Consider the following 25992-nt stretch of genomic DNA (forward strand, 5'->3'; position numbering starts at 1 on the left):
GATTGAGTACTAATTAAATAAACTGTGTTGTAAAAAAAAGTAAAAAAGTCAATTACTAAGAAATTTTTTTTCATAAAATTTATACTAGGACAATGCTTCAGCCTATGACTTCGTCATTTAGTCTTTTAAGATTTGAAAAAATATTAGAAGTGAGGAAAAAGCACTAGAAAAGTAATAAATATTAAGCTTAAACTTAAAACTAAACTTTTTATACATTTTATACATTTTATTATGAATATATGTACTTCTTAAAATAAAAAAATCAGCTGTTCTAAATTAAGCTTATGTAATGTAATGTTTTATTTTCAAAACTATTAGCAGCTAGGGGGTTTCAAAATAATAAAGGTTTGAGTTAAGATTTTAAAAAGTTAAAAGATATTGAGTCTTATATTGTCAAAAAATATGTATAAAAGCAAATACAAAAAAAGTTTGTATCCTTACAACATAAATAGAAAAAAGTAGATTGAAAAAGGTAAATGGTTTAAGTTCAAAAAAGGTATGAATAGAAATAAAGTTGATGCATTGAATACTTTTGCTGATCTATAAAAATTGGTTTCACTTAAGCTATAAACAAGTTTTCTTAAATGGTATAACATACAGTAGTTGCTGTGAACTTTGCAATTTATTGATGTTAAACCTTTAAGCACCACTTTCTGCACAACTAAGCTTTATAAAAGATTACATTATAAATGTAATAGACTTAAAAGAACCTGTTTTTTTTCAATTAAAATAGATGCTAGCTCATTAACTGTTTTAAACAATTAAAGTAAAGTAAATAAAATATTTAAAGAATAGATGATTAAAATTCACAGGTGTAAAACTCTAAGAAATCTTTACTGAAATGTTAATTCTAAACTAACAGCTATTAAATGAAATTAGTTAAAATAATTTACTTCTAGAAATTCGCTCTTGCTGTATGACGTATTAATGAAATTAATTTATTCAGAAAATTAGCGCAAACTTTTTTTTATAACATAATGTACTTTTTAACTTTATAAACTTTATCAGAAAGTGTAAATCTCCTTATTTGTCATACAAAAAATAAAAGCCATCTCACACCCCCTGGAATGCTACCTCGCACCCCCAAGGGGTGCGAGCACCCCTGGTTGGGAACCCCTGATATAATTAGTCGTACTAAGCTTATAATCTTACTAATGTTTAAGAAAACAATGTATGTTAGTTATTCTGAAAAGTTTTAACTAAAATGGTTTAATAACATTTTTTTTTCTATAAACTACAATGAATATATATTGCTAAAAAGAGGTAGACATAACTTGTTCAGCTGAAATAAACAAACTATTTAACTTTTAAATGAAATACGTTCTTGGAAAAAAGTTTATATCTAATTAACCTTAAACTTTGAGTTTAGTAAAATAATTTCATTTCTAGCATGCTTCTTTTTTTAATGTCAAATGTAAATAATTACATAAATTTAAGTAACCTTATTAAAAAAAAAATAAAATGAGAAAATATACAACATAAGTTGTAATCTATATTGAAAAACTAAGAGTAAAAAAAAAGTTATAGCTTTTTCCATCTTTACTCAAAAGTTAGTATAACTTTTATTTAATTTCTTTACAAAAAATAAAAACATATGTAAAAATCAGAATTTCTATTTATAAGCATTAATTTACAAAAATGAAAAGAGTGGCTATAGCTCTGAGGTTTGGTTGGACAAATATTTTGAATAAGTAAATGGTTGTAAAAATAGTAAAGACTTTTTTAATATATAGAAGTTTGGTTTGATCTAAGAACAGTTTTGATCGAAAGTTTATTAAAACAAAATAAACTCGTTGATGTATGCTTAGTATTGTTAATAACTAAAAAACGCTTAAACTAAACCGATAATTTTACTCGAGTTATATAAAACTTTGCATAGCTTATGTTAACAGTTTATTTGAAATTATTTTATTTGTTAAACTGTTTTGTTGGATGTATATATTACAATCAATATATTTTTTACCAAAGTATTTTTAATTATCTATATAAGCGTTTTCCAAAGTGAGCCGTATGGGGCTCTTGGGAACCGCTCAATTCCAATCCGCGATTATTTCTCATCTGCGCACTTCAAACCCGAGAACTGCTTACCGACCAAGGGTAAGGGTTAGGGGTAACAGTGGTAGTAAAAAATACAAAACAAAAATTAAAATAAATAAAGAGAGAAAATTTAAAAAAATCTGGTAGGTATTGTGCGCGGGTGGGAATTGTTAATATACCAGGCCCTTTAGGGCCATTGTTAATCAATATAAAAAGTTAGGGAGCTATAAGCTGCAAAGGAGCAAAAGGAGGTGCCGTTACTAGTATTGTTTATTGAACGACAAAAAAGCGCTCAACAATTTATGTCCAACGACTTAGTGTACAAAAAACATTTTGGTTATCGAGTCATACAGCTCAATGTCTTGTCCAGGACAGGGGACAATACAGTTAAAGGGACCATGAAAGCCTATAATATGAAATTTACACTAGATATTCTCGACTAGATAATGAAAATCAAAAAAAAAGTCTTGTGCATATTGAAGGGTAATTATGAAACTTTCCCAAGATACTAGGTGAAAAAAATTCAGATTTGGCCGGAAAATAATTATATGGATAAAAATGTGCACAGTAGATTTTTAAAAAATTATTGGAAGATGCCGTTGCCTTTTTTTTGAAAAGGGCGTTGTGAAATAAAAGCTTGGGAAACCCTTTTCAAAATGCGGATTATTTACTTCAAGAAAATCCTTTAAGTGGAGTAGACATCGCAGAGAGTAAAGTAAGATATTATTGAGACCTATATAATAATAATACTACCGTTTACAACCAGCAAAAGCTTAAATAACAATAACTATTAAGCTTTTTAAAAAGAAATAAAGGTGATTCTCGAAGATAGTTTGTCAAATCAGCACTTTAACTTAATAATAATAAAAAACTCAGTAAAAGTTTTATAAAATTAAATACAGATAACAATATTAAAAAAATCTTTTTGTAAAATATTTTGAATAAAGGCCTAAAAGTATGTCTAGTTTACTATTTTTATAATCTGTTAATTAATGGTTTGCTTTTGAAACTTTATAAAAATCATTTTAGCTATATACGAATAGGTTAACTACCTACTTTAGATTGGTGAAAATCACTTTATTTCATATAATTTTTTTCTTGTACTCACTGAGACTTTAATTTAATTTAATATTATAATACTGTTTATGAACTAGATATTTTTTATAACTGATTCAATAAGAATTGGCTCGAAGTAGACCATAATGTTTGTTTAAAAAAACATTTAAAAGTTTTATAAGATACAAAATATTTCACCAAATAACTTCTATGTATCATAAGTAAGGTACAGAATAGCTTATTCATTCCATTAGAAATTTCTTGTATAAATTCATTTAAAAGTTAAAACAAAATATCTATTTATTTTACACGATTACAGAATTAAGGGACCCACCTGGCACAATCACCGGTTTCGATGAAACTGAAAATCGACAACCGGCAGATGGAGATTTATCACGTGACAATGAAAATGATGACGTAAGTGACGAGAAAGATGACGTGGTAGATATACGTGGCGGATGGGGCGGATGGGGCAGAGGAATGGGGTGGTAGATGGACAACTAACACGTGACAACGAAAATGCTGACAGATAATTTTAAAAGAGATTTTCTGTATAAAATAGAATATTTTAATTAATAACATGGTTTTACAAGTTTTTTCAAATACCTATTGTTATTCATTTAAACATTATTTAAAACATGTTTTTTTTTCAATAAACGGTAATATAAATGTTCTTCTACCACTGATATTCTGAAGTATACTTTTAAATTACTCAGAAAAAATGTAAAATTATAACCAAATGTTTGTTTTACACTTAACCTTTTACGTTCTTATTTACTTACCAATACAAATTTACTTTGATCCTATTCATAATACAATTATAGCTAAAATATAATTGAAAAAAAAATCTAAGAATTTTTTATATAGTTGTTGTAATGAATATTTAAAAAAGCTGCATTTTGTCTATGAAACTTTTTCCGAAAAATCTCAAAAAAAAACATATTTTAAGCAACGTTTATAAACTTATTAAGTTTGTTGTAATAAGAATATAATAATGATAAAAATAGTAATAATGATAATTATAATAATAATAAGAATATAATAATAATAAAAATAGTAATAATGATAATTATAATAACAATAAGATTATTATGACGTGATTTATACTTCGAATAGAGTCAAAATAATTATGAAAACAAAGCTTATACTTAGTTTTAATATATTGTTTTTATTTTCTTATACTAAGGCTGAGAAGAAACCTATCTTTATATTTTAGATATGGATTACTGTGCTAGAGAAGAGGTATGGCTTATTGTGCACATAAAATTATTTACTGAGCTCAAGCTTATATTTTATTATAAAAACCAAAACTAAACAAATATAAAAGTTTTGAAAAAATAATTTAGCACTTTTTTGAACTTTGTTGATGTCCTAAACGGGCGATTTTGATTGGTTCAGATCGTCACGTGACCTGCTAACGCTTCCCGCACAAGAAGTTCGCAAACTCTTGTTCAAATCGTCTGTTTTATTTTTAACCAACTTTTAAACAAAAACTAACAAATTAATTTTTATATCATTTATTTGTTGTACGAATTTAAAACATAGAATCAATAAGTTATTAGTATAAATAAGTTCGACGCTTAAGTACATAAACAAAAATTATATACAAAAGTACAAGACAATCGAGAAAAATTATATATAAAAGATATTGTAATTTCTATGTAACTATCATTCATGGTTTCTAAACAACTTCAAGAAACTAAACTAAACCATATTTGTTTTGTTTAGAAACAAAAAAATTCAAATACATTTTAATAAAAACAAAATTAATTTTATATTACATATATTTGTAATTTAATAACTTGTTCTTCTTTTTTTGCCTTTTGAAAGTTTGTTTAACTGAATAATCAAATAAAAAATCAGTAAAAGCGAAACGGTCTAGATGAAATAATTAAAATATGTTTACTACTTCTCCATTTTTGATACAGAACAGCAAATGATTGAATTGTAATGAAATTATTATTAAGTTAGAACCATTTCTTACTCACAATAAAATTAATAGCATACACTCACCTCTCGCGAATCTATGCATATTGTGTGCACAGCAAAAGTGCGAAAGTAAACTAAAGAACGTAACTAAACAAGGGTAGCAACCAGTGGCGTAGCGTGGTATTTTGGTCAGGGGGTTCGCAAATTTTTTTCTCAAAAAATCCTCTAAGTTAAAACTTTTGTGTTTAGCGATAAAAAAAAAAAATTATAAGTAATATAATTGAAATAAATTTATTAAGTAAAATAAGTTTGTTAACTGTTTTGAAAAATATTTATATATTACAAAATAAAAAAATTAAATAAGAGTATAAATTTCATTAGAAATACTTATACTTGCAAAAATGTAAACTTACTAAATAAAAATTGTTTTTATTACTTATAGTAAACTTTATATCTTTAAAAATTAATATATTCAATAAAACGAAAGTATCTGTTTTATTTACGAAAAAAATATCAATCTCTTTAATATACAATAAAACAGTTGTAACAACACCTCATTGCACATAATTTTAATAAAGTTACACAGAAGTTAAAATAGACCAACTTTATAATTGTTATTACAGTTTATTACAACTTTGTTAAATAGTTAAAAGTATACTTTTTAAATTTATTCATTTGATTGTATTTGTTTAAAATAAAAATCACAAACAAAGTGTATTTCTCATAGGCCGACACGCTTATCTTGTATGTTTACAAAAATAAAGTTCAGAAAACTAGCAGTAGTCTTAACAATGTAGCATAGAAAAAAATTTGTAAAATTGTTTAATTTTTCTTTAAGCGTGACGTATTTTTGTAAACTTTTTGTAGAAAAATAATCTGCCATAAGGTTATACTACAGCGGTGCGCTATATTAATTGCGTACTTTTTGAGTCTAAATTCTTATGGAGTTAATGAACTTATAAAATTTTTCCTTATGGAGTTTTTCATCAACATCGGTGCGCATTTGCAATTATGCACCGAATCAGTATATTGAGTAATAACATGTACTTTCCTAACTTGTAACTAATTAGTTATCAAAATTTCGTTTAACTTTTTGAATACTAGATAAACATAGTTGAAAAAAAGCAAATTAAGCAGAAAAAATAAACTATAAAGGATAAAAATATTACATTCTTTTTTTTTACATTTTTCTTTTTTTGGGTGGCACGCATGCGCCAGTGTCCCTCCCCACGCTACGCCCCTGGTAGCAACTATACTTACTTTATTGGCTGTTTTTTTATAAATATATTGCATTTGACAAAACAATTAGGGGATTTTCCAACTTTATTTGTTTAAAAAAAAAGTTTTCATTCAAATTGTACACGTACATAAATGTGAAAAGTTTTTTGATAAAAAATGTTTTTGTGTTAAAAATATTTTTTCTACTTTGTTCCTTGCCCAAATAAGATTAAACTTGTCTTGCATGGTATTAGAGAGAGATCTTTCTTTAATACCATAATACATAAGTTAAATGTTAGGTGGGCAAGGAACAAATCTACTAAAAATAAGAGGTTTATTAAGTTGAAATGAAACTACTCGCCACCAATATTGTCAGAAATTGAACATTGTGCCTTGTTTGACTTAAAGGTATAAAGGAGGATTAAGACACCTTAAAAATAAAAACCCAAAAGTTCAATAAGATCGTTGTGGAAGGCCTAAACTAAAAGTTAACAATATCTAATTTTAAAATATTTGATCTAAATTTTCAAAAATGCTCCTTTCGTTATTGTTGCCATAAAAGCTAGATTCCTGTAAAGATCTAAAAACTTTTAATTTTTATATTTAAGAATTCTGAAACGCGTAACTAAACAAGAGTGCACTACCAAACGAGTCCGTAGATTCGCGGAAGGTGACTACATATAACTTTTATAACCGTATAATGTGCTTTGTTGATTGAAAACACATAAGGACGTCTTAAATTTTATAATCAATAGGTCACACCTTATTAACTTAAACAGACTTAAAAATTTTAAGTTTGCAACTGATAAAAAAAATAAAAATAATAGCAAATAGGGATCTTAAAAAAAGTAAATAAATTGAAAACAGAAAGTATATATTACTAATTATTGATATTATAAATTATTCTTACTGCTAACTTAAAAAATATTGGAACATCTTATACAATGTAAAAATCAAAAATGTTAGTTTATTAATTTTTTTTATATCTAAGAAAACAATAAAACTATATCAACTAAAAGTTACGGCTTTTATGGTAATCCAAAATAAAATTTCTGCCTCTAAATTAAATAAAAAAACTGCTGTTATATAACAATCATTAAATCTTAACTATCAAGTTATTGTTAAAAAAATATCGTTGTTTAACAATCTGTAATGTACAAAATGTATTAGTCAACGGTATGCTGTACTAAGTTTTCAAAGTTAGAAAACAGTTTTTTAATACTTTACAAAACTACAAATGGTTATTCATCAAAAAAACAGAAGCTCAAGTATAGATTATTTATAAGCATATAAACCAAAAACTTGTTGAGACTTAAAAACTTTAGTTAAAAGTAAAATATAAAATGGAATATCACAACTTGTTTAAATTCCTAAATTCTGACTTTAAAAAAGATAAATAAGTGCTTATAAACTTTTTCTATATTGTTTTTTTTTCTTCTATGATTAAAACAACAAACAAAAGGTTATTTATACATGTCAATACATTTAAATCCATATATCTATAAGTAAAAGTACTTTCAGCTGACATATTGATGAAATAGCAGTAAGGTAGAAGTAAGTTAACAGATTGCTTATAATACATGTTGACGAATACACATTAAAAAGAAACAAATCTTCATTTTCGTTTATGTGCGTTTAGTAGATGGTGAAAAAAAATATGTAGAACTAGCTGTTAGCTAATTAGTTAAAACAAAAAGTGCAGAGCAGTTTGTTTTGGCAAATGATAAAAAATACTCCAAATAAAATATTGTATTAACTATAAATTAAAAGTATTCTTAAAATGGTGCTTACTGCTTATATTGTTAAAACTAGGCATCACGGATTGATTACTTTTTAAAAAGATAATGAGTTTTGGAGTGTTAATAGTTTACTGTGTATTTGACCGGTAATAACTGGAGTAGGTTTAACATTCCTTACTAAATCAATAATCAATTCTGTCAAAACAAAAGGGAGTATTTAAAGATTCGCACTTATATAGAGCTTTGTAATGAGAATATTAAAGTAGCTTTAAAATTAATGATAGTTTGCTAAGTCTAACAGTTATAAAATAAAATTTGTTGAAAGGCTTTGTTCATGTTGAAAAGTATTCGAAACATTTAAAAAAGTAACATTTATTAAACGAAATAAAAAAAGGATACATAATAACTTTATATTTTCTCCTGTTCTTTTTTTAAATTTTATATGCTTTACACTGAATAAAGCACGAATCTCGTAGAAGTAAAAAGCCATTTATTTAAGTTATAGAAACAAACTCAAACTATATAATAAAAAAAAAGGAATAAAGAATATAAGTTTTTTAACATTTTTCTGACTCAGAAAACTTGTAACTGTTAAGATTAAAAATTAAACATTGTCATTTCATATACACTACTACAATCTTAAAAGTGACATACATAGATAGACTGTTTAATAGCATATTTGAGCTAAAGTCAATTGTTGGACAAAAAACTATAATAAGCTGTTTCTATTAAACTATCTAGAGATATTCAAAAAGCTTTTAGGATTAACTTACTGCTTTTGATAAGTAAAAAAAGTTGGTAAAGTAAAATATTTCAAAAAGTATGGAATAAAACAAATACAAGACAAATATATTAAGTTTATGACGGGAACAAGATTTGCTAGGCTTTTCGTTTAGCTACGTCGTTTAACTTTTTCAGTTATAAGATTTTATAAGAATGATCAAACCTATAAGCTAGTAATGGGATGACATTCATGTGTGTTTGAATAAACTACAACTAGACACATAAAAATTGATAGTAGTTATAAAGCTTGTTATTCTTTAAAAAATCTACTTATACAAGTTGTTCAATTTTAATGACTGTTCTATACAAAAACTCTAAAACAAAACAAAAAAGCCGTAGTATTTATTTTTACTACTTTAGAATAACTCATACTTTTTCTCTTGGCCTTATATAATGTATTAAGTAAATAAATTTAGTAATACTACGAAAGTTAAGTTAGTTGCACAATATAGAATAATAATAAAAAAGATACTCAACCGAACAGTTAAGGAGGAAAAATATTTTCAGGTGCGCGATTTAGTAAACATAACAAATGAAACTCAGGTATAAACATACAAGTAATTTGAAAAAAAAAAGATTATAAAGATTTAAAACATTAAAAAAAATTTGAAACCATTAAACATAGTTTAAAGTTTTTAAATGCTGACATTTTAATACTTCACGTGTTTCACTGTAATTTAATCTTACGCAATTGAACAATTGTCTTTAGCTTACTTTATATTTTTGCTGCACTTTTAAATTCTATTTTTCTACAAGAACATGTTTAAATAAAACTTTTATAGCAAAAAAATAATACAATTCAATGATACACTTTATTTTTTACCAACGACATTAAATAAACATTGGTTATTGCAAACAAATTAAAACACTTAAGTTTACAATAAAAAACCCTTTTAATATTAAAAATTAAGTACGTAGAAAAGTGTAAATATATTGATTGCTTATAGATAACTAATAAACAATTAGTAAAAAGCTGATATTTACATAAATAAAGTACATTCACTTGTATTCAAGCATATAGTGAGCGTAAGCACTGGAGTCTTTGAATACTACATACATAGTCGGGTTGTCTAGATTGTCAACAGCACAGTCGTAAGCTTCATTAGTACCCTCTTTTATACGAATTGTTTGCATGTCTTCTTCTCCGAGACAACATTCACCTGTCACAACTTCGGCAAGAAACATTCTTTTGACCCCATCGTCTTTAGCAGGAACAGCGTATCTATCAGAATATGAGGATTGAGTGGCAAAGTAGACTCCTTTTCCGTAAAATGCTTAAAAAATGTATTATTTATTTCATGTTTGTCAGTCTATATATTTATTATGTTAGTGATACTTTGGATTATGTTCAATATTTTTTCAATTAATAATCATTATTGCTTGTTTGAAATTTTTGAGAAATTTTAAAATTATAAAAGTACTTTTAAAAAGTGGATCTTATGTTTTAAAAATACAAAACTTAAGAAACCAACTAGCGTTACGACCCAAATAGTTTCGATCAAACCCATTGCATATGATTTTTTTATAGGCGTCTTCTGTTGTGCCATGAAACAGATCAAGTGTATATTTATCACTGTTTTGATCATCGCTCTGCTCTTTGATTTGAATATTACTTCGATAACTTCTTTTCTTTTTAATTATCTTTAATTTTTGAATTACAAACTGTTTATACAGTTCAGAGTTTTGTATTCTTAGGAGCTGTAATGAAATAAGAACAGTCAATGGTAAATGATCGTGCACATTAAATCTAAAAAAACAAATAAATAAAAAAGTTATAAATTTCAAAAATATATCACTAGTTTAAAAAAATAACTACTACAGCTTAGATTTTTTGTTACGATATTTTTTTTTCAAAGTACAACTAATTAAGAAAGTCTCTTAAATTTGTTTTTATACATAGGTGTACAAAAAGTAAAATATACTTTGTAATATTCAAAACAGTTGAAGTATAAAGCATTTAACTTTTTAATAAAACTTTGGAGACTCTTAGACTACAACTTAAAAAATAGTGGACTTAAATAAGTATTAAAATAATTACATTTGCAGTTTAATTTGTCAATGTATCTTATTATTAATTTTATTCAAACTATACTAACTTGAACAATTTCTGAAATAATTACTCCTTTTTTAGTGAATTTTTCTAAAACTGTCTTATACTCCTCAGAATTTTTGTCAACTTTTACTGTTTTAAGGGATTGATTCTTCATACTATCCCACTCATTTGGAAGAGCATATGCTGTTAAACACATGTTATATATATTTTTTAATAACTGTCAAGTTGAAAAAAGTAAAACAAAAACTGTTGTTTTTATTGATTCAAATACTTAAGAAAAAACATTTATACACAGGTTTGTAAATACACTAATATTTTACGGTGTTTTTAGATAGTAAAATTTGTAATGTTAGCTTTATTTTATACGTTTTATGTAATAAATACTTTATTTTAGAATGTTATTGTTTTTTTAAATTTTGATTACATTATAGCCCTAATTAAATACTTTTAAATCTTAAAATGAGTCGTCTGTAATATACTTAGTTTTTGCAGAGTTATGATCATTATTTAACAACAATTTAAAGTTACTCTGCTTTTCAATCTAAATGGATTGCCGCGCCGTTAGCAACTATGCATTACTAATCTTACCATAATACACAAGAATTTAGTTTTAAAATCAGTTTAGTTGTAACCACAATAGCTTTTTTAAGAGAATTCTTAAACCGGGTTTTTATGAAATTGGTTAAGTATAGGTAGACAAATACTAATATATTTTTAAACTTATTTTGATATTTTACAACAACTTAATCTATGGAATTCAAATTTTTTTTATGTCTTATAATACTAGTACAGTTTCATTTAATAAACAACATATCCTTTATGTAACAAAACTTACTAAGTTTCTAAATAATTATTTTCAAGAAAGTACTATAGTTAAATATTTAACTGAGTCTCTGATAAAATATGAAGTATATATATTTTTTATTATTTTTATAAATATAGTTTTTTCGTAAAGATACAAAATAAAATGCATTTTAAGTAAATTTTATTTTGTTTTTATTTGTTTAAATTTCATCTCGTTAGAGTTAAGCTTTTTCTTATAAATATATTTCTAAATAAAAACTAATTATATTTTAAAATAAATTAAAACAATAATTTTTGTGGAAGTAAACCAACTTTAATTTTATCTGTCTATTAGTAGTTAATACGCCTAAGTATATCACTCTATTTTTTTAATTTGATTACTGTTTTTATTTCCATGGTAAGTGATTCTAGTTCAAAGTATATTTGTATTTTTAGTTGTATGAATTTTGTTGACAAATTTTTGAACAATACTGTTAGTATTGTAACAAGATTAAGTACTATATTTATACTTTATTATACTATAAAATATAAAATGTCAATAAATGGTGTACATTTTGACGATAGAGCGGTTTCCAAGCTAATGAGTTCATTTGACCTTATTTTTGATTATTTTTTTGTTGTGTTTAAGTAACTTATTTAGTTGTTAAGAATTACATAATACAAATTACGATAATTTATTAAAAATCAACGAAATTTACTGCTTCAAAAGTAAGTTTTCATGAATAGTGATTCAAAGTGTTTTGTTTATTTTACTTAAAACTTTATTTTTACCTAATTATGCTGTTTTAAAATTTTAAATAACATTTGTAACAATAGAACTTAAGTTTATATTCAAAAATTGATAAGATAAACAAAAATAATTTTTGATACTCTTAAAATGTTTAAAACTAAGGTAAAAAGGGAGTTTTTATAATTTATTTTGAACGAAAGTTCTATTACATAAAGCTGTAGTGACTAAAGAGTTTTATATATATATATTCTTATTTACTTACTAACCTTCGTCTTCTGTTCCAACTAACTCGCGCTTAATTTTAAAGATAGCGCGTGTAAATTCTATATGATAAGTCATTTCCTTATAATTAACTATATATGTTTTGCCTTTTTTCATGTCAACCAATTCCGTTTTTTCATCATCCTTGTTTTCCTATAGAATTTTTTGACTTTAATTGAAAAACGTAAAACAATAAAATGAAAACTAAGTATATACCATGTGATTAAAAGAAGTATTTATAACTATTTTTTTTATGTTTATACAGTTAAAATATGTTAAATATATCTCAACTCTAATTTTACTTTTAAAGGGTCGTAAAATATAAGCTTCGGTGTTTCAGTTGCAAAAGTTTCTGTATTTATACTAAGCTTTGTTTAAAAACTTTTAAGTATAACAAACAATCTTCGATAAATTTTATCACATATTTATACTTTTTGTTATAAACTTAAATTAAAAGTAGTATTTAATGTAGAAATATAAAACGTCAACATATTCAAATTAAAAAAAAATATTGGAATAGTAAAACATTGTTTACCTTTTAAATACTGAATTTAAGTAAAATATAAGGTATTTGTTTTGTGTTAGTTAGAAATCATTGAAAAAAAAAAAAAAACTTTTGTCTTTTTGTCGTATGTCTTTCTGTATAAGTGGCCTAGGTTTTGATGCCTGAGTCCTTCGTATGACAATAAACTTACAATAATAATAAAAAACAAATATAAACTTAGAGAACTTTTTTAGTGAAAACTTACTTTTTACTTTAACTGTAATATTTAAATTTAAAGGCTTAAAAATGTACTAAGTTTTAGTAAAAATATTTTTAAAATTAATATATTTTAATTTTTTACTTAGCATACATGTTTTTTCTGTTATGGTTTTTTTTTAAACTCTAAAAATTGATTTTATTTTTTAGATGTAAAGTTTACAGCTATGAGGCTAAAAAGTTTAAAATGTAAGACATAACTTTTTTTGCTGCGATGCGTTAAGTTTACTTTATAAATATTTTATATTTTTAAACTGATAAAAATAAAAAAAGACGAGTGGTGAAACTTAGGAAAAATAAATGTAATTAGTTTTACTTTGTTTATATTAATTTAATTGTTATTATTTCAAAATAAAAACACTAGTATTTTTAAATCTAAACTTTATAACATTAAGAAGAGTACTAAAATCTAACTAAAACGAATAGATTCTGTTAAAAAGATATCATACTACTAATAAAGATTGTTTTACTTTATAGTTTGTTTCAAAAATATAGTTTAGATGAGCATCTAATTCTTCCCATTTTCCTTTTTTTTTATACCATTGCACATACATTGAACACTGTAAGTCTGATTGAAATTCTATGAAGTCAGAATGAAGCTGAGATTTCGCTTCGTATATAGTGTTCTTGAACCCTTTTAGTATTAAACGGCTTCCATCTCTAAAAACAAAGTTTAGCTTAAATAATAATTCAATATACAATGTTTTACTCTTAAGAAAAATTAAAAACATGGTTTATCAAAGCGGTAAGTTTTTGGCTTTTATTCTATACAAGTTTAAATATATTATTACTACTATATGTAGTTCTATTTATCAAGTGTTAGTTATCAAACTAAACTTTTCAAAAGTTAAAAAAAAAAAAATCATTTTTTATAAAATGTTTAATGTACACTTATGCAAACCAATTAAAAACAGCGTTTTAAATGCTTTATATATCTAATACGAAAAATTTAGAATCATTTTACTTACTTATTTTGTACATATAGCACAAAATATTCTAATTTTTTTTTATCTATTTTTCTCAATATTATAGATACAAAAGCATAATTTCTAACCAGCTTTTACTACTCTGGAAAAATAAATTTAAAATTGTAAAAGAGTAGACCTAAACTAAAATACTTTTGTATGTTTGTTTCAAACAAGTTATGCTCAAAACAACTTTTCACTTACGGAAATAAAAAAAACTTAATCTCGCATTAAGTACGTAACAGGGGCGTAGCGTGGGGAGGGACGCTGGCGCATGTGTGCCACCCAAAAAAAATGCAAAATCTTTATCCTTTATTGTTTTTTTTTTTTTTTTGCTTAATTTGCCTTTTTTCAACTATGTTTTTCTACTATTCGAAAAGTAAAACGAAATCTCGAATACCAATTAGTCACAAGTTAGGGAAATTACCAAGCATACTGATTCGGTGCGTAATTGCAAATGCGCACCGATGTTGATGAAAAACTCCATAAGGAAAAATTTTAAAAGTTCATTAACTTCATAAGAATTTAGACTCAAAAAGTACGCAATTAATATAGTGCACCGCATTAGTATAACCTTATAACAGATTTTTTTACAAGCACAAATTCTAACATTTTCTTAACAAACCATAAAGCTAAACCTGTTTTATAGTGATAATGATTCAGAAATAAACAAACTGTAGTAAAAATAGCAATAAACAACTGCTAATAAAATAAAAATAAATTGAAAATAAAAATAAAAATTACTAACAACATAATTTAAAAGAAAAATAACAAAAATCAGAAAAAATAATTAAAACAAATAATAAACAAACAGTTCATACTGTGATTACAATTTTAATCTCACTATACAAAAAGTATTGTTTAAATTAACTAAACTTAAAAATGTTTGTTAAAGTTTTTTTTTTATTAAGATAATAAACAAATCAAACTTTGTTATTTTATCAGCCATAAAGTTTAAAAATCAATCAATTTTTGTAGCAAGTTATTTTAAAATTTATTTAGTCACATCGTGAATAAATTTGTAGCAAGTTGTAAAACAGAATGTTTTACAACCAATATTTAGTCTAAAAGACATAATTGATTAATTTTAAATTTAAGTTTGTTTTGTTTTAAATCAAGTTTTAAATGATATTTTAAAAAATTCTCAACCTACCAACTGTTTGTAGTATTTAAAAAATGCTATTCCCTAAAGATCTTAGAAAAACTGATTTTAAGATAAGTGAAAAGTTATATTTCTTATGAATTTTTAAAAGCATTAAAAAAGTTGACCTTAAAAAATTTATCTTTCAAACATTTTGTTTTGTATCAGAAACATTTAGTAAAATCTTTCCTCACAGTCAGGATAACTCAGGATTTTATGAAATTTTGGAAAACTTTAGTATGACTCAGTAAAAATCATGATAACTCTGAATGTTTTAAGTATTTTTAAGCTTAGGCTGACTAAGGATAGACTTGTTTTTTTTTAACTCAGGGTAGATTTAGTGGTTTTAAAAGCTTTGTTATAAAGCCTAGTTTTCTTTTAGTTTATAAACTTTAAAAAAATTCTTTAAAAGAATTTAAAATGCTTATGATGACACATGAAATTTTTAAACTAACTCAGGACATTTATTTTGACTCAAAGAGTGGCAAGGCAATCCTGATATGTTCAAAGTTAATTTTTTTTTTTTTTTGTAAAATATGTTTTATAATACTAAAGAAAAAGTAAACATTTGTTTTCATTAGTATTTAGATTATTATTTAAAATAATATGCAAAGTAATATTGTATGGAATGTTGCAAGTATAAAAATATGTCAGGTAGGAAAATTATCTTAAGTTCAAAAGCTTGAATTGAAAAATAGCAGACCATCACCAGATATTACTATTACTCAAGACTGCAGTTCAAGTGGTATGAGTTTTTAATTTTAATTTTGTTTATGTTTCACATTTTCTTCATTTATTGAGATTTATTTTTACAGTTTTATAATGTAATATAGGTCAAAATGTAGAAGTTGAAAAAAAATAGCTCTTTATATTACTCCTACAAAAAATTTTCAATTTTCAATTTTAACACTAAATATTTAACATTTTAATATAAAAGATAAAGATAATATTAAAAGCTGCAACAAACTAAAAGTATGAGTTATTTTAATTTTAATACAATTCTTTTTTGTTAATATAAAATAGATATTGAACATTATTTAGAAATCGCACAGAGATAAATGCTTTGAGGTATTAATTGTTATACTTAGTTGACTATTTATTTGTAGTTTAAGGCCATAGGGGGTTAAGCCATGTATTTTAGAAGTTGATCTTATTTGAAATATTTTTTTAAGCTTTAAGATGCTTTTTATTGTTTTAAAAAATTCGAATTATTTTTTGAGATATGACCAGTCAAAGTCGGGCCGCATAATAGGTTACCTGTTAGAAGTGAAAACTAAAACAGCGAAAAAAGGCTAGTTTCTTCAAAATCTATCTCCTCCTACATTTTTCAAGCAATCTTCTTCAAACTTTAACAGTTTAATCATTATGCAATAACAGAAAAACCTAACTTGTGAATTTAAAAATTTGTAGTAAAAAAAAAGAAAAAAAAAAAGACTTTTTTTTTAATTTTTGTGATAAAATTTTTATTTACTTTTATTATCTAAATTCATAAGTGACATTTTTTATTGTAATTTAAGAAACATTTTCTAAAATTTGAAGAAGATTGCTTGAAAATGAAGTAGGAGATAGATTTTTAGTAATTTTTTAAATTTCCGAGAAAATTGACCCCGAAAAATTTTCGGCCCAAAAGTTTTTATTTAGGGGATTTTTTGAAAAAAAAAATTTGCGCGCCCCCTGACGAAAATACCATGCTACGCCACTGGTACGTAATAAAAAAGTTCAACACTGATAGAGATTTAGTCAACAAGATTTAATTCAGACATTTTAACCCCCGATTGATGTGGAGTATTTATAATCAGGTAAAAGGAGGGTAGAAGATGAGACAGGGTCCTAAAGCTGGTCCTTTTCTTCTTAATTAAAGTATTAGTTCTCTCTTGCATTAGTTTAGTTTATTAGACTAGATTTTAAATATATATAGCGTTATAGTTGTTTAACTAAAGTTTACTAAATCCAGAAACGAGTGAAGGTGTTTATTCGAACTAAATATAAATACACACAATTTAATAACATGAAAAATGTTTTCGCTAATACTTTCAAAATATTTAACCTAGTTTTAACATTACACATTTTTATTACATTAACCTCTCGCTTATTTACGCACATTGTGTCCACAGAAAAAATGCGTTACTAAACAATAAACCTAATTTGTGCAATATTAAAGCAAATTAAAATTTTATTGTTAGAATTTTTTTAGAATTCTAAAATGCGTAACTAAACGAGAGTGCGTAACGTCAGAGTGCGTAAAGATGCGAGAGGTACTGTAACAAAACTCTTAAAACAATTGTAAAACATAAAATTTATCAGCAATTAACTAAACAAACTTTCAAAAGACATAACTTTTAAAAGTATGCTTACAAAAATTCTTAAGTTTTAAGCACTTGGTAAAAATAAATGATTACTGTAAACACTTTATAACCCAGCTATTAAATATTACTTACAAAAAATTTTAGAAAAAAGCACATAGTTCACTGTCCTTATAAAACTTATGTTTTATAACAATTAACTTGCATTCACAACTGTGTGTAGTGCATATGTGAATGATTGTTAAAAAACACCTTAAACATTTTTTTGTGCTTAGTGTTACTGTGTAATTAGATCAAATGAAAGGGCCAAAAAATATTTTTGCACGACCTTTTAGTCAACTTAGTTATTGCATACAATATTGCAACATATTTATCTACATAAAAAACAAGACTAAAAATTTAAGATGTTTTTCTAGTTCAAGACAGTTGTGTTTACTTTATTAAAGTACAAACGTTTCTGTCACCTATTTAACCAATAACGTTTACAATCCGTAAATGTTTTGAACAAAAAAAAACGTCTTAAAGTTTCAGTTTTTTTTTATTTAGATAAATTATATTTTTTTCAAAATTTCTTAAAGGTTGTTTTCCTAAGTTGTGTATGTAAATTATATATATGTAAACTGTTAAGTTAATTTAGTAATTAAAGTAATTGACACCATAATGGATACAGTCTTAAGTGGTTTTAGTAGTAGTACTCCAGTAATGTATTTATATAAGTTTTAAGCAGGTATTATAATAAGACATACCCTAAGCCTTTTTTTACGCTAATAACTAAACCAATACTATCTTGAGTATTTATCTATAATTTCAGTACAGTTTTTATATATTAGCATTTGTGCTAAAAAAACCTGTCTAAATTATTTTTGAAAGTAACATTATATTTTGTCTCTAGTTTTTTCAAAAAATTGCTTCTTTGTGCAACATAGTTTTTACAATATCCATGTTCAAGAATTTCTTCTGTTATATTTTCTTTTTCATATTTTTTAAGGTCTTTGAGAGCCTAAAAAAGTTTTAAAATGTTTTTGTTAAACAAATAAAAGTAATTTTTTCAAGTTTTTTAAGCAAAAAAAAATTATATAATTCCAAAAAATGTTTGTTTTGTAAGCTTTCAAATATACTTACATAAACCAAACAAAACAGAAAGTAAAACTTGTTTACACTAAATATAAAATGGTTTAAGATTATAAACTGTAGTAAAATGATAGTATTACACTATTGTTATCTTTGTGAAACAATATTTGTAAATAGTATGTTATAGATAATGATCTTCTTCCAATTAGCAACGAGTGATCACACTTATGTAAAACAATTTTTAAAAGATATGTATAGTATTTTATACCATGTTTGCTTGTTTACTTGTTGTTACGTATACATTTTTTTTTGGATCTAATAGTACTAGACCAAAAAATAAGTTACTTTGTTTTTTATAGATAAAAAAAAATTCTCGTCAAATTTGCGTAGATTATGCATTATTAAAGCAAATCTACTATTAGCTTTCAAATATTTTTACTTATAAAACCTAATTTATATAAAAAAACTAAACTAAGTATTTTGTATAATTTTTTATTAAGTTATAGTTAATTTTATTTATTCGTTACAATTTTCTATTATAAACAAACATTATTAGCACAATTTGTGTTTTCCGAGCAAAATAAAACTTCAACTTTTTCCGTTTTGTTTATTCCCAAGCTTGTTGAAGTTTCAGAGTATTCATGGGTGTGTTTTGTCTGGTTTTCCGTTTCCTGTTTGGAGGGACACTGGCGCATGCATGCCACCTAAAAAAAGAGATTTAAAAAAGTATTTTTTTTATCCTTTATTATTTATTTTATCTGCTTAATTTGTTGTTTCTAAACTATGTTTATCTAGTATTTGAAATGTTAAACGAATTTTTGAATACCAATTTACCAACTATACTTATTCGGTGGGTAAACATCATTGTTTACCGGCTTTGATGAAAATATACATAGGAATTTTTTTATTAATTGATAAACTTAATAAGATTTGAGACTCAAAAAGAACGCAGCTACTGTAGTGCACCGCAGTAGTATAACAGTTATGATTGATTTTTCTACAAGGTCAAATTCTAACATTTTGTAAACAAACCATATAGCTAAACCTATCTTATAGTGATAATGTTTTAAGAATAAACAAATTGTAATAAAAAGAGCAATAAATAACTACTAATAAAGTAAAAATAAATCAATAATAAAAATAAAAACTATTAATAGCATAATTTAACAAAATAAAAAGTAAAAAGCAAAAAATATTTATAAAAAGAATTATAAATAAGCAGTTCATACTGTGATTACAGTGTTAATCTCAATATACAAAAAGTTTCATTTAAATTTAAGTAAGCTTAAAATTTTTAGTAGAAGTTTCTTTTTTTTTATTCAGATAAGGAACAAGTAAAAGGTTGTTATTCTAATCAACGATAAATTTAAACAAATTATCAACTTTTGTAGTAAGTTATTTTGAAATTTGTTCAGTCACATCATGAATAAGTTTAAAGAAACTTGTACAAACAAATATTTTCAAACAATTTGTAGTCTAAATATCGAATTTGAATAGTTTTGAATTTAAATTTATTTAATCTTAAATCACATTTAAAAATGGTATATTTTTAAATCTGCTTTCTACAAACTAGTTGTAACATTTAAAAAATACTATTCCCTAAAGGTCTTAAATAAACTGATTTTAAGATAAGGAAAAAGTTTTTTTTTGTAAATTTTTAAAAACTTTGAAAAAGTTGACCTTTAATTTTTTTTTTTAATATTGTTTTGTATCAGAAATGTTTAGTAATTTTTTTTTGTATTGTTACTATTTTAGATTTTTTTCATTTGTTAAGATTTATTTTAACATCTTTATATTGTAGTATAGCTAAAAATATACAAGTTTCATCTCTAAAGAGAATAAAAACGTATTTACAAAATACCATGGGTCAATCTAGATTAAACTCCCTAAGTGTTGTTTCTACTGGTAGAGACTTAATTAAAAACTGTAGTGGTATTTATGAGGAAGTTATGAGTTTATTTAAAAACTAAAAAGAGAAAATTATGCATTTTAATTACAAAGGTAAAAATAAGCATTTAAACTTTTGTTTAGGACAAACTTAAGTTTTTCTTTGTAAATAATTTAGCTTTTGATAAATGAGACATGTTTCAGATATATATTTTTTATTATTAGAAAGTAACACCTGTAGTTTGTTTTACAAATTCTATGCTTTGTCTGGCTAAAATTATTTTTTATTTTATTATTATCTTTGAAAATGTTTAGCTATTTAAAAAAAAATATTTCGTACTTAAATATTAATAACTTTAGTTTTTTATTTTAAAAATACTTGCAATAGAATAATTTTCAAATTTAAACAATTTTGTGTTTTATAAATTCGTTGAAATTTTTTTTAATGCTTTTTTATTGTTGTTAAGATATTTAGTTTTCTCTGTCATATGTCTTACGTTTCAAAGTTTCCATAAAACAGTTTATCTTTATGTCTCGTGTTTTACATTTGTCATTTATTATAATTTTTTTTTGACAAATTTTGATTTACGTGTACTTAAAATTAAAAAATACGCAATAAGCTAAGTTCATGTTGTTTTAACTTTGTTAAAATTCAGATTTAATTATCTAGCATTAATATCTAATTTACATTAAATATGCAAGCAATCTATTCGGTTTATAAAATTTCACTTTCTTTTACTTAAGAATAATTTAGTGTTATATAAATAAAGTGCAATGAGGTTTTTTTTTTTTGTAAATAAAACAGATATATTTGTTTTATTGAATATAGTCATTTTTCTAGATATAAAGTTAACTGTAATTAGAAAAAAGACTATTTTTATTTAGTAAGTATAAATTTGTGCAAGTATAGGTAATTCTAATGAAGTTTTTATTTTTTTAATGGTTTAATTTTGAATTATATAAATATTTTTTAGAACAGTAACTTCGAGTTTATTTTATTAAATGAAATAATTTCAAAAATATTACTATAAAAAGATGTTTAATAGCTAATTACAAAAGCCTTAAGTTAGGAGATTTTTTGAAAAAAAAAGTTTGCGCATCCCCTGACCAAAATACCCCACTACGACACTACTGTGAACTTTATTTGATAAAACTGACTTACGTTCATCAAAACACATGTCGTAAATTAAAACAAAATTTGCATTTTTCTTGCAATTAGCTCTTTACCTTTATTAATCTTTCTTTATTTATATTAAAGTTCGATTCAAAATTTAAGTAGACTAGTAGTAGTTTAAATTTTCTTAATATAAAATGTACGTGTAAATTCTGGCTGCGTTGCTAAATTTAACATTAAATAAAAAACAAAAAAAGGAAATTATTATAGTTTGTGAAAATATCAGTAATCTGGCGAATGTTCTTTTTGTTCTTTTAAGAATTTTTTTTCTTTTCTTTAACATACATACACGTATTGCAAATATTTTTACAAAAATCAATAAAACTAAGTTTATAAACTTAAATAAACTTTTTTTTTTGTTTTATACATGGCATATTTTACTTTTAAACTGTCTATTTTCAATACTTATTCAAAACTATTTTTATGAATAATTAATTAAGCAAATGTACATGATAGTAGCTTAAAGTAAAAATTTAAAGTAACGCGTTTAAATACTTGTTCAGGATCGGAAATTGAATCGTCGCTTTCAGTTTCTGAGTCAGTTTTTTTTTCGGTACTAACCGTATCATTTAAGTAAGTTTTTATTTTTGTGCTGGTGGTTGCTGTTGAAGAATTACCTGTTAAAGTTTTTCTATATTTTGTATAATACTATAAAAGAATAATATGTATCTTTAGTTAAATTAGTTTTATTACTGTGTGATTTACTAAACTTAGTTGTGTAAATAATTTTCTAGCATTTTTATGCACTTATGATGTCGTAAACATTTGAGTTGGTTAAGCAAACTTTAGTTTGTTATAATTCTAACCATTTTTAACTATATATACATAGTGTTTAGTATTTGTCTTAAATAATAAAGCTTAGATTTATAGAAAAAAAATTAAGCTTTTTAAAATATTTTAAATAAACTTAAATATTTATAGAACGTTTTGTTAAAATCATAGAAAGTTATACTAAGCATTTTTCTAACTTTAAAATATAAGTACACAAAAGTTATTACCATGTTATTTAGAATTTCTGTTTTATATTTTTGTACAACATTTTCAACGTAGATTTCATGTAATTAAGTTTTAGAAGAATTTCAAATATTATTTTTCAAAGCTAACACATCGATTAAAAATTACTTATGCGTACAAACAAAAAACATAAAAAAATACTGTTATTGTTCATAGTCTTGCATCTTTGTTTGAGTTCATCTCGTATTGGCTCTTCAAACTTATTTTGTTCGAATTCGTTGTACAAAACGATATGAATATGGGTTAGTGAGCTTGATGACTGTGTTGTGTTCGCTAAACTCTCAACAATTAATTTTGCAACGTCTAAAGGTGTCAGTCTTGAACCTCCTGGTCAAGTAGTATTTTTTTAAGTAAAATAATTATCTTAGTAACTTGTTAGCACTTTAATAAGCTTACATAAACAAAAAATTCAAAAAAGTTTAGTGATCAGTGACAGTTTAATTACGAATCAAAAAAACATTTAAAAGTATAAAGAATTTTAGTTTACCCAACATTAAATGTTGTTGGTTCATTTAAACAGTAACATCTACTTTATATTATTTCTATTTCAAATTTATTTAGTATATTCCATTTAAGGATAGTAGAATGGTAAAATAGAAAATATTTTATATTTAGCCTTGTAAATACTTTTCTTAATAGAAAAATTATGTTTACTAAAATAATAAAAACATATAAATACAATTATGTTTTTTCATATTTCTAATATGACTTCAACCATTATTTATTACGGCCATCATCAACAAAGTTGAAATGCTTCGCGCCATCAATAATAATTAATGAAATTTAGCACACGATTATCAACAGCAGTATCCAAGACAACCTACGACCGGTTTCGTCCTTATTAGGACTCATATTAGAATTATGCCCTACCGGTCGTAATTTGTCTCGGATACGGTTGTTGATAGTCTTGTGGTAAAGTTCAATAGTTGTGAATGTGACTTTAGAAATTGAAATGTATTTGGAAAAAAAGATTGTGTATATAAAGAAATTATGAAAATATATAAACTGTAATTTAATTTTAACCTATGCATGGAATTGCGAAAGATTTAATGTTTTGATTTAAAATAATTTTAAATCCTTCTTCAACTATTGGTTTACATTTATTTACGTCGTTTGGTAGGCTCATATGAACAACATGATCACAAGGCAAAGAGTAGCCTTTTGTCAAAAAGACATTATTATTCTGCTTTCTTTTGGCATAAAATTCACTTTTTAAGTCATTTCCTCCTTTGGTCAAAATAGAATTTAAAAGAGGACCTGTAAAATAAAACTACTTAAGTAAAAATAAAGATAATCTTAAAATAAAGGACAATTGTTTTTTTTTTGTACAACTGTAGTTTTTGCACTAAAATAATACATTTGACTAAATGTCTTTTTTAAATATTTAAATGTTTAAAAAGTAGTTTAATCTTTGTTCGAAAACCTGTTGTTTGTTTGAAATAGAAAGTAAAATTATTGATAAAAACTAAGTCACTAAATAAGAATACAAAACAAATTACAAGTTTAAAAAAAACTAACACAAGTTTTAAAAATCAATTAGGTTTCTAATAAAGTATATAAATCGTTTCACATAGATTTTTACTAACTATTTTTGTTTTACCTACATTTAGTGAATTGCGCTTATTAAGAAAAGCTTTCAATTTGCAGATAACATTATTTAATTAAAAAAACTTTAAACTTTATCTTTAATAAATACGTAATCAAGATAATTAAGTCAATCCAAGTTTCATCATTTAAATTATAAACTTTACATGTAGTTTGTAATTTTCACCTTGAAAGTTTAAGTTGCTGATTACCACAGCATCAACATTATGGCTGGTGATGTCCCCCACAACAATCCTTACTTCTACATTATTGAGGTTAAAAGAATCACAGACTCTGGATGTGTTTGAGACATCCTATAAAATGCAAACTATTTTCGTCTTACTTTATTTATAAAGTGTGTGTAATTTTGTTACTTATATTAATCAAGTAGTTTAATTTAAATTTTATTTTTGCAGTTCAAAAGTTTTTTTATTTTTAAATTGGTAAAGGTACGTATAACTGAAAAATTTAGTTTAAAAAGTATTTATAACTTAGGTAGCCAATGTCACGTAGTCTAGAAATACTACTAAAAATAGGAATTTCTTTTGTTTTAAGTGGTAAAAATAAGAAACGTAGCTTAGTTGAAGATTTTTTTTTTAAATTTAGTACTTTTATTACTATATTTAAAAAATTTTGAGTTTTTTAACAAATAATTTTAATATAAAAAAACAAAAAAAAAATTCTGCTTTGTATCTAGCTTAAAATGAATTACATTAAAATTAACTAAACTACTTTTATTAGTTTAAGGAAGTATGTGTATATAATTTATTAAAATCCATACCATTGACTTTATGTATAACAAATAATAGTACACATTAAACATTAAATATATGCACATTTTAAGAAATGTTAGAAAATTAAGGATTAAAGACTTAAGTGTTATTTAGTATTATCAATTTGAGTTAGCAACCTTTGGGACATTTAGTGCTTTGTCAACAAAACTAGCAATTTTTTTAGTCTTTTTTTTGTTAATTTTTTCTTTAAAGAACTGGCTTGTTGTCTTTCACCGCAAATATTTTTAGCGTTTTCTACCCATAAACTTAAGTTGTCTTCCGATTCGTGTTCAAAAAAAGTTACCTAAAATATAAATTAAAAGTAATGTAGTTCTGAAGAAGCTAGGTAGTATTTCGTTTTTTATTTAGTAACTTTATCGCCGTGTTGTTCTTAATGTATGTATTTTACTATAAAATTTGTTTCAAAACGAATCAATGGAAATTTTTTATTTGAGTTTTTATTAATTAAACTATCCATAGTACATCATCCATCTAAAAATTCATATATTGTAAGTAAAAGGTTGAAGAGTAAAAATACTGTAAATAGCTGTAAGTAACAGCTTTATTAAACAATTTACTTTTATACTTTTACTTATTAAATTCACTTTACTCTTAAGATCGGAACTTTTTGAGTTATCAACAAAAAACTTTAAACTACTTCACCTTATTATGTAATTTAAACCTGATCAATACAAGAAGATCCTTGATTA

General features: G+C 24.3%; 1 protein-coding gene across 1 annotated transcript in view; it reads right to left on the reverse strand.

The window, feature by feature from the left end:
• Positions 1–9761: 9761 nt before the first annotated feature.
• LOC145833504 (protein mono-ADP-ribosyltransferase PARP14-like) overlaps positions 9762–25992 on the reverse strand; it is a 65027-nt gene continuing 48796 nt past the window's right edge. Inside the window, exons 10-15 of the mRNA XM_082940676.1 lie at positions 24722–24823; positions 19399–19554; positions 12616–12763; positions 10859–10998; positions 10235–10403; positions 9762–10036 (exon numbers count right to left, since the gene is read on the reverse strand). Of these exons, the coding sequence (XP_082796802.1) occupies positions 9762–10036; positions 10235–10403; positions 10859–10998; positions 12616–12763; positions 19399–19554; positions 24722–24823 (990 nt within the window). The remainder of the gene's footprint in view (positions 10037–10234; positions 10404–10858; positions 10999–12615; positions 12764–19398; positions 19555–24721; positions 24824–25992) is intronic.

Source organism: Thalia democratica, chromosome 4 (assembly GCF_965202585.1).
Source record: "Thalia democratica chromosome 4, ktThaDemo2.hap1.1, whole genome shotgun sequence".
Classification (NCBI taxonomy): domain Eukaryota; kingdom Metazoa; phylum Chordata; class Thaliacea; order Salpida; family Salpidae; genus Thalia; species Thalia democratica.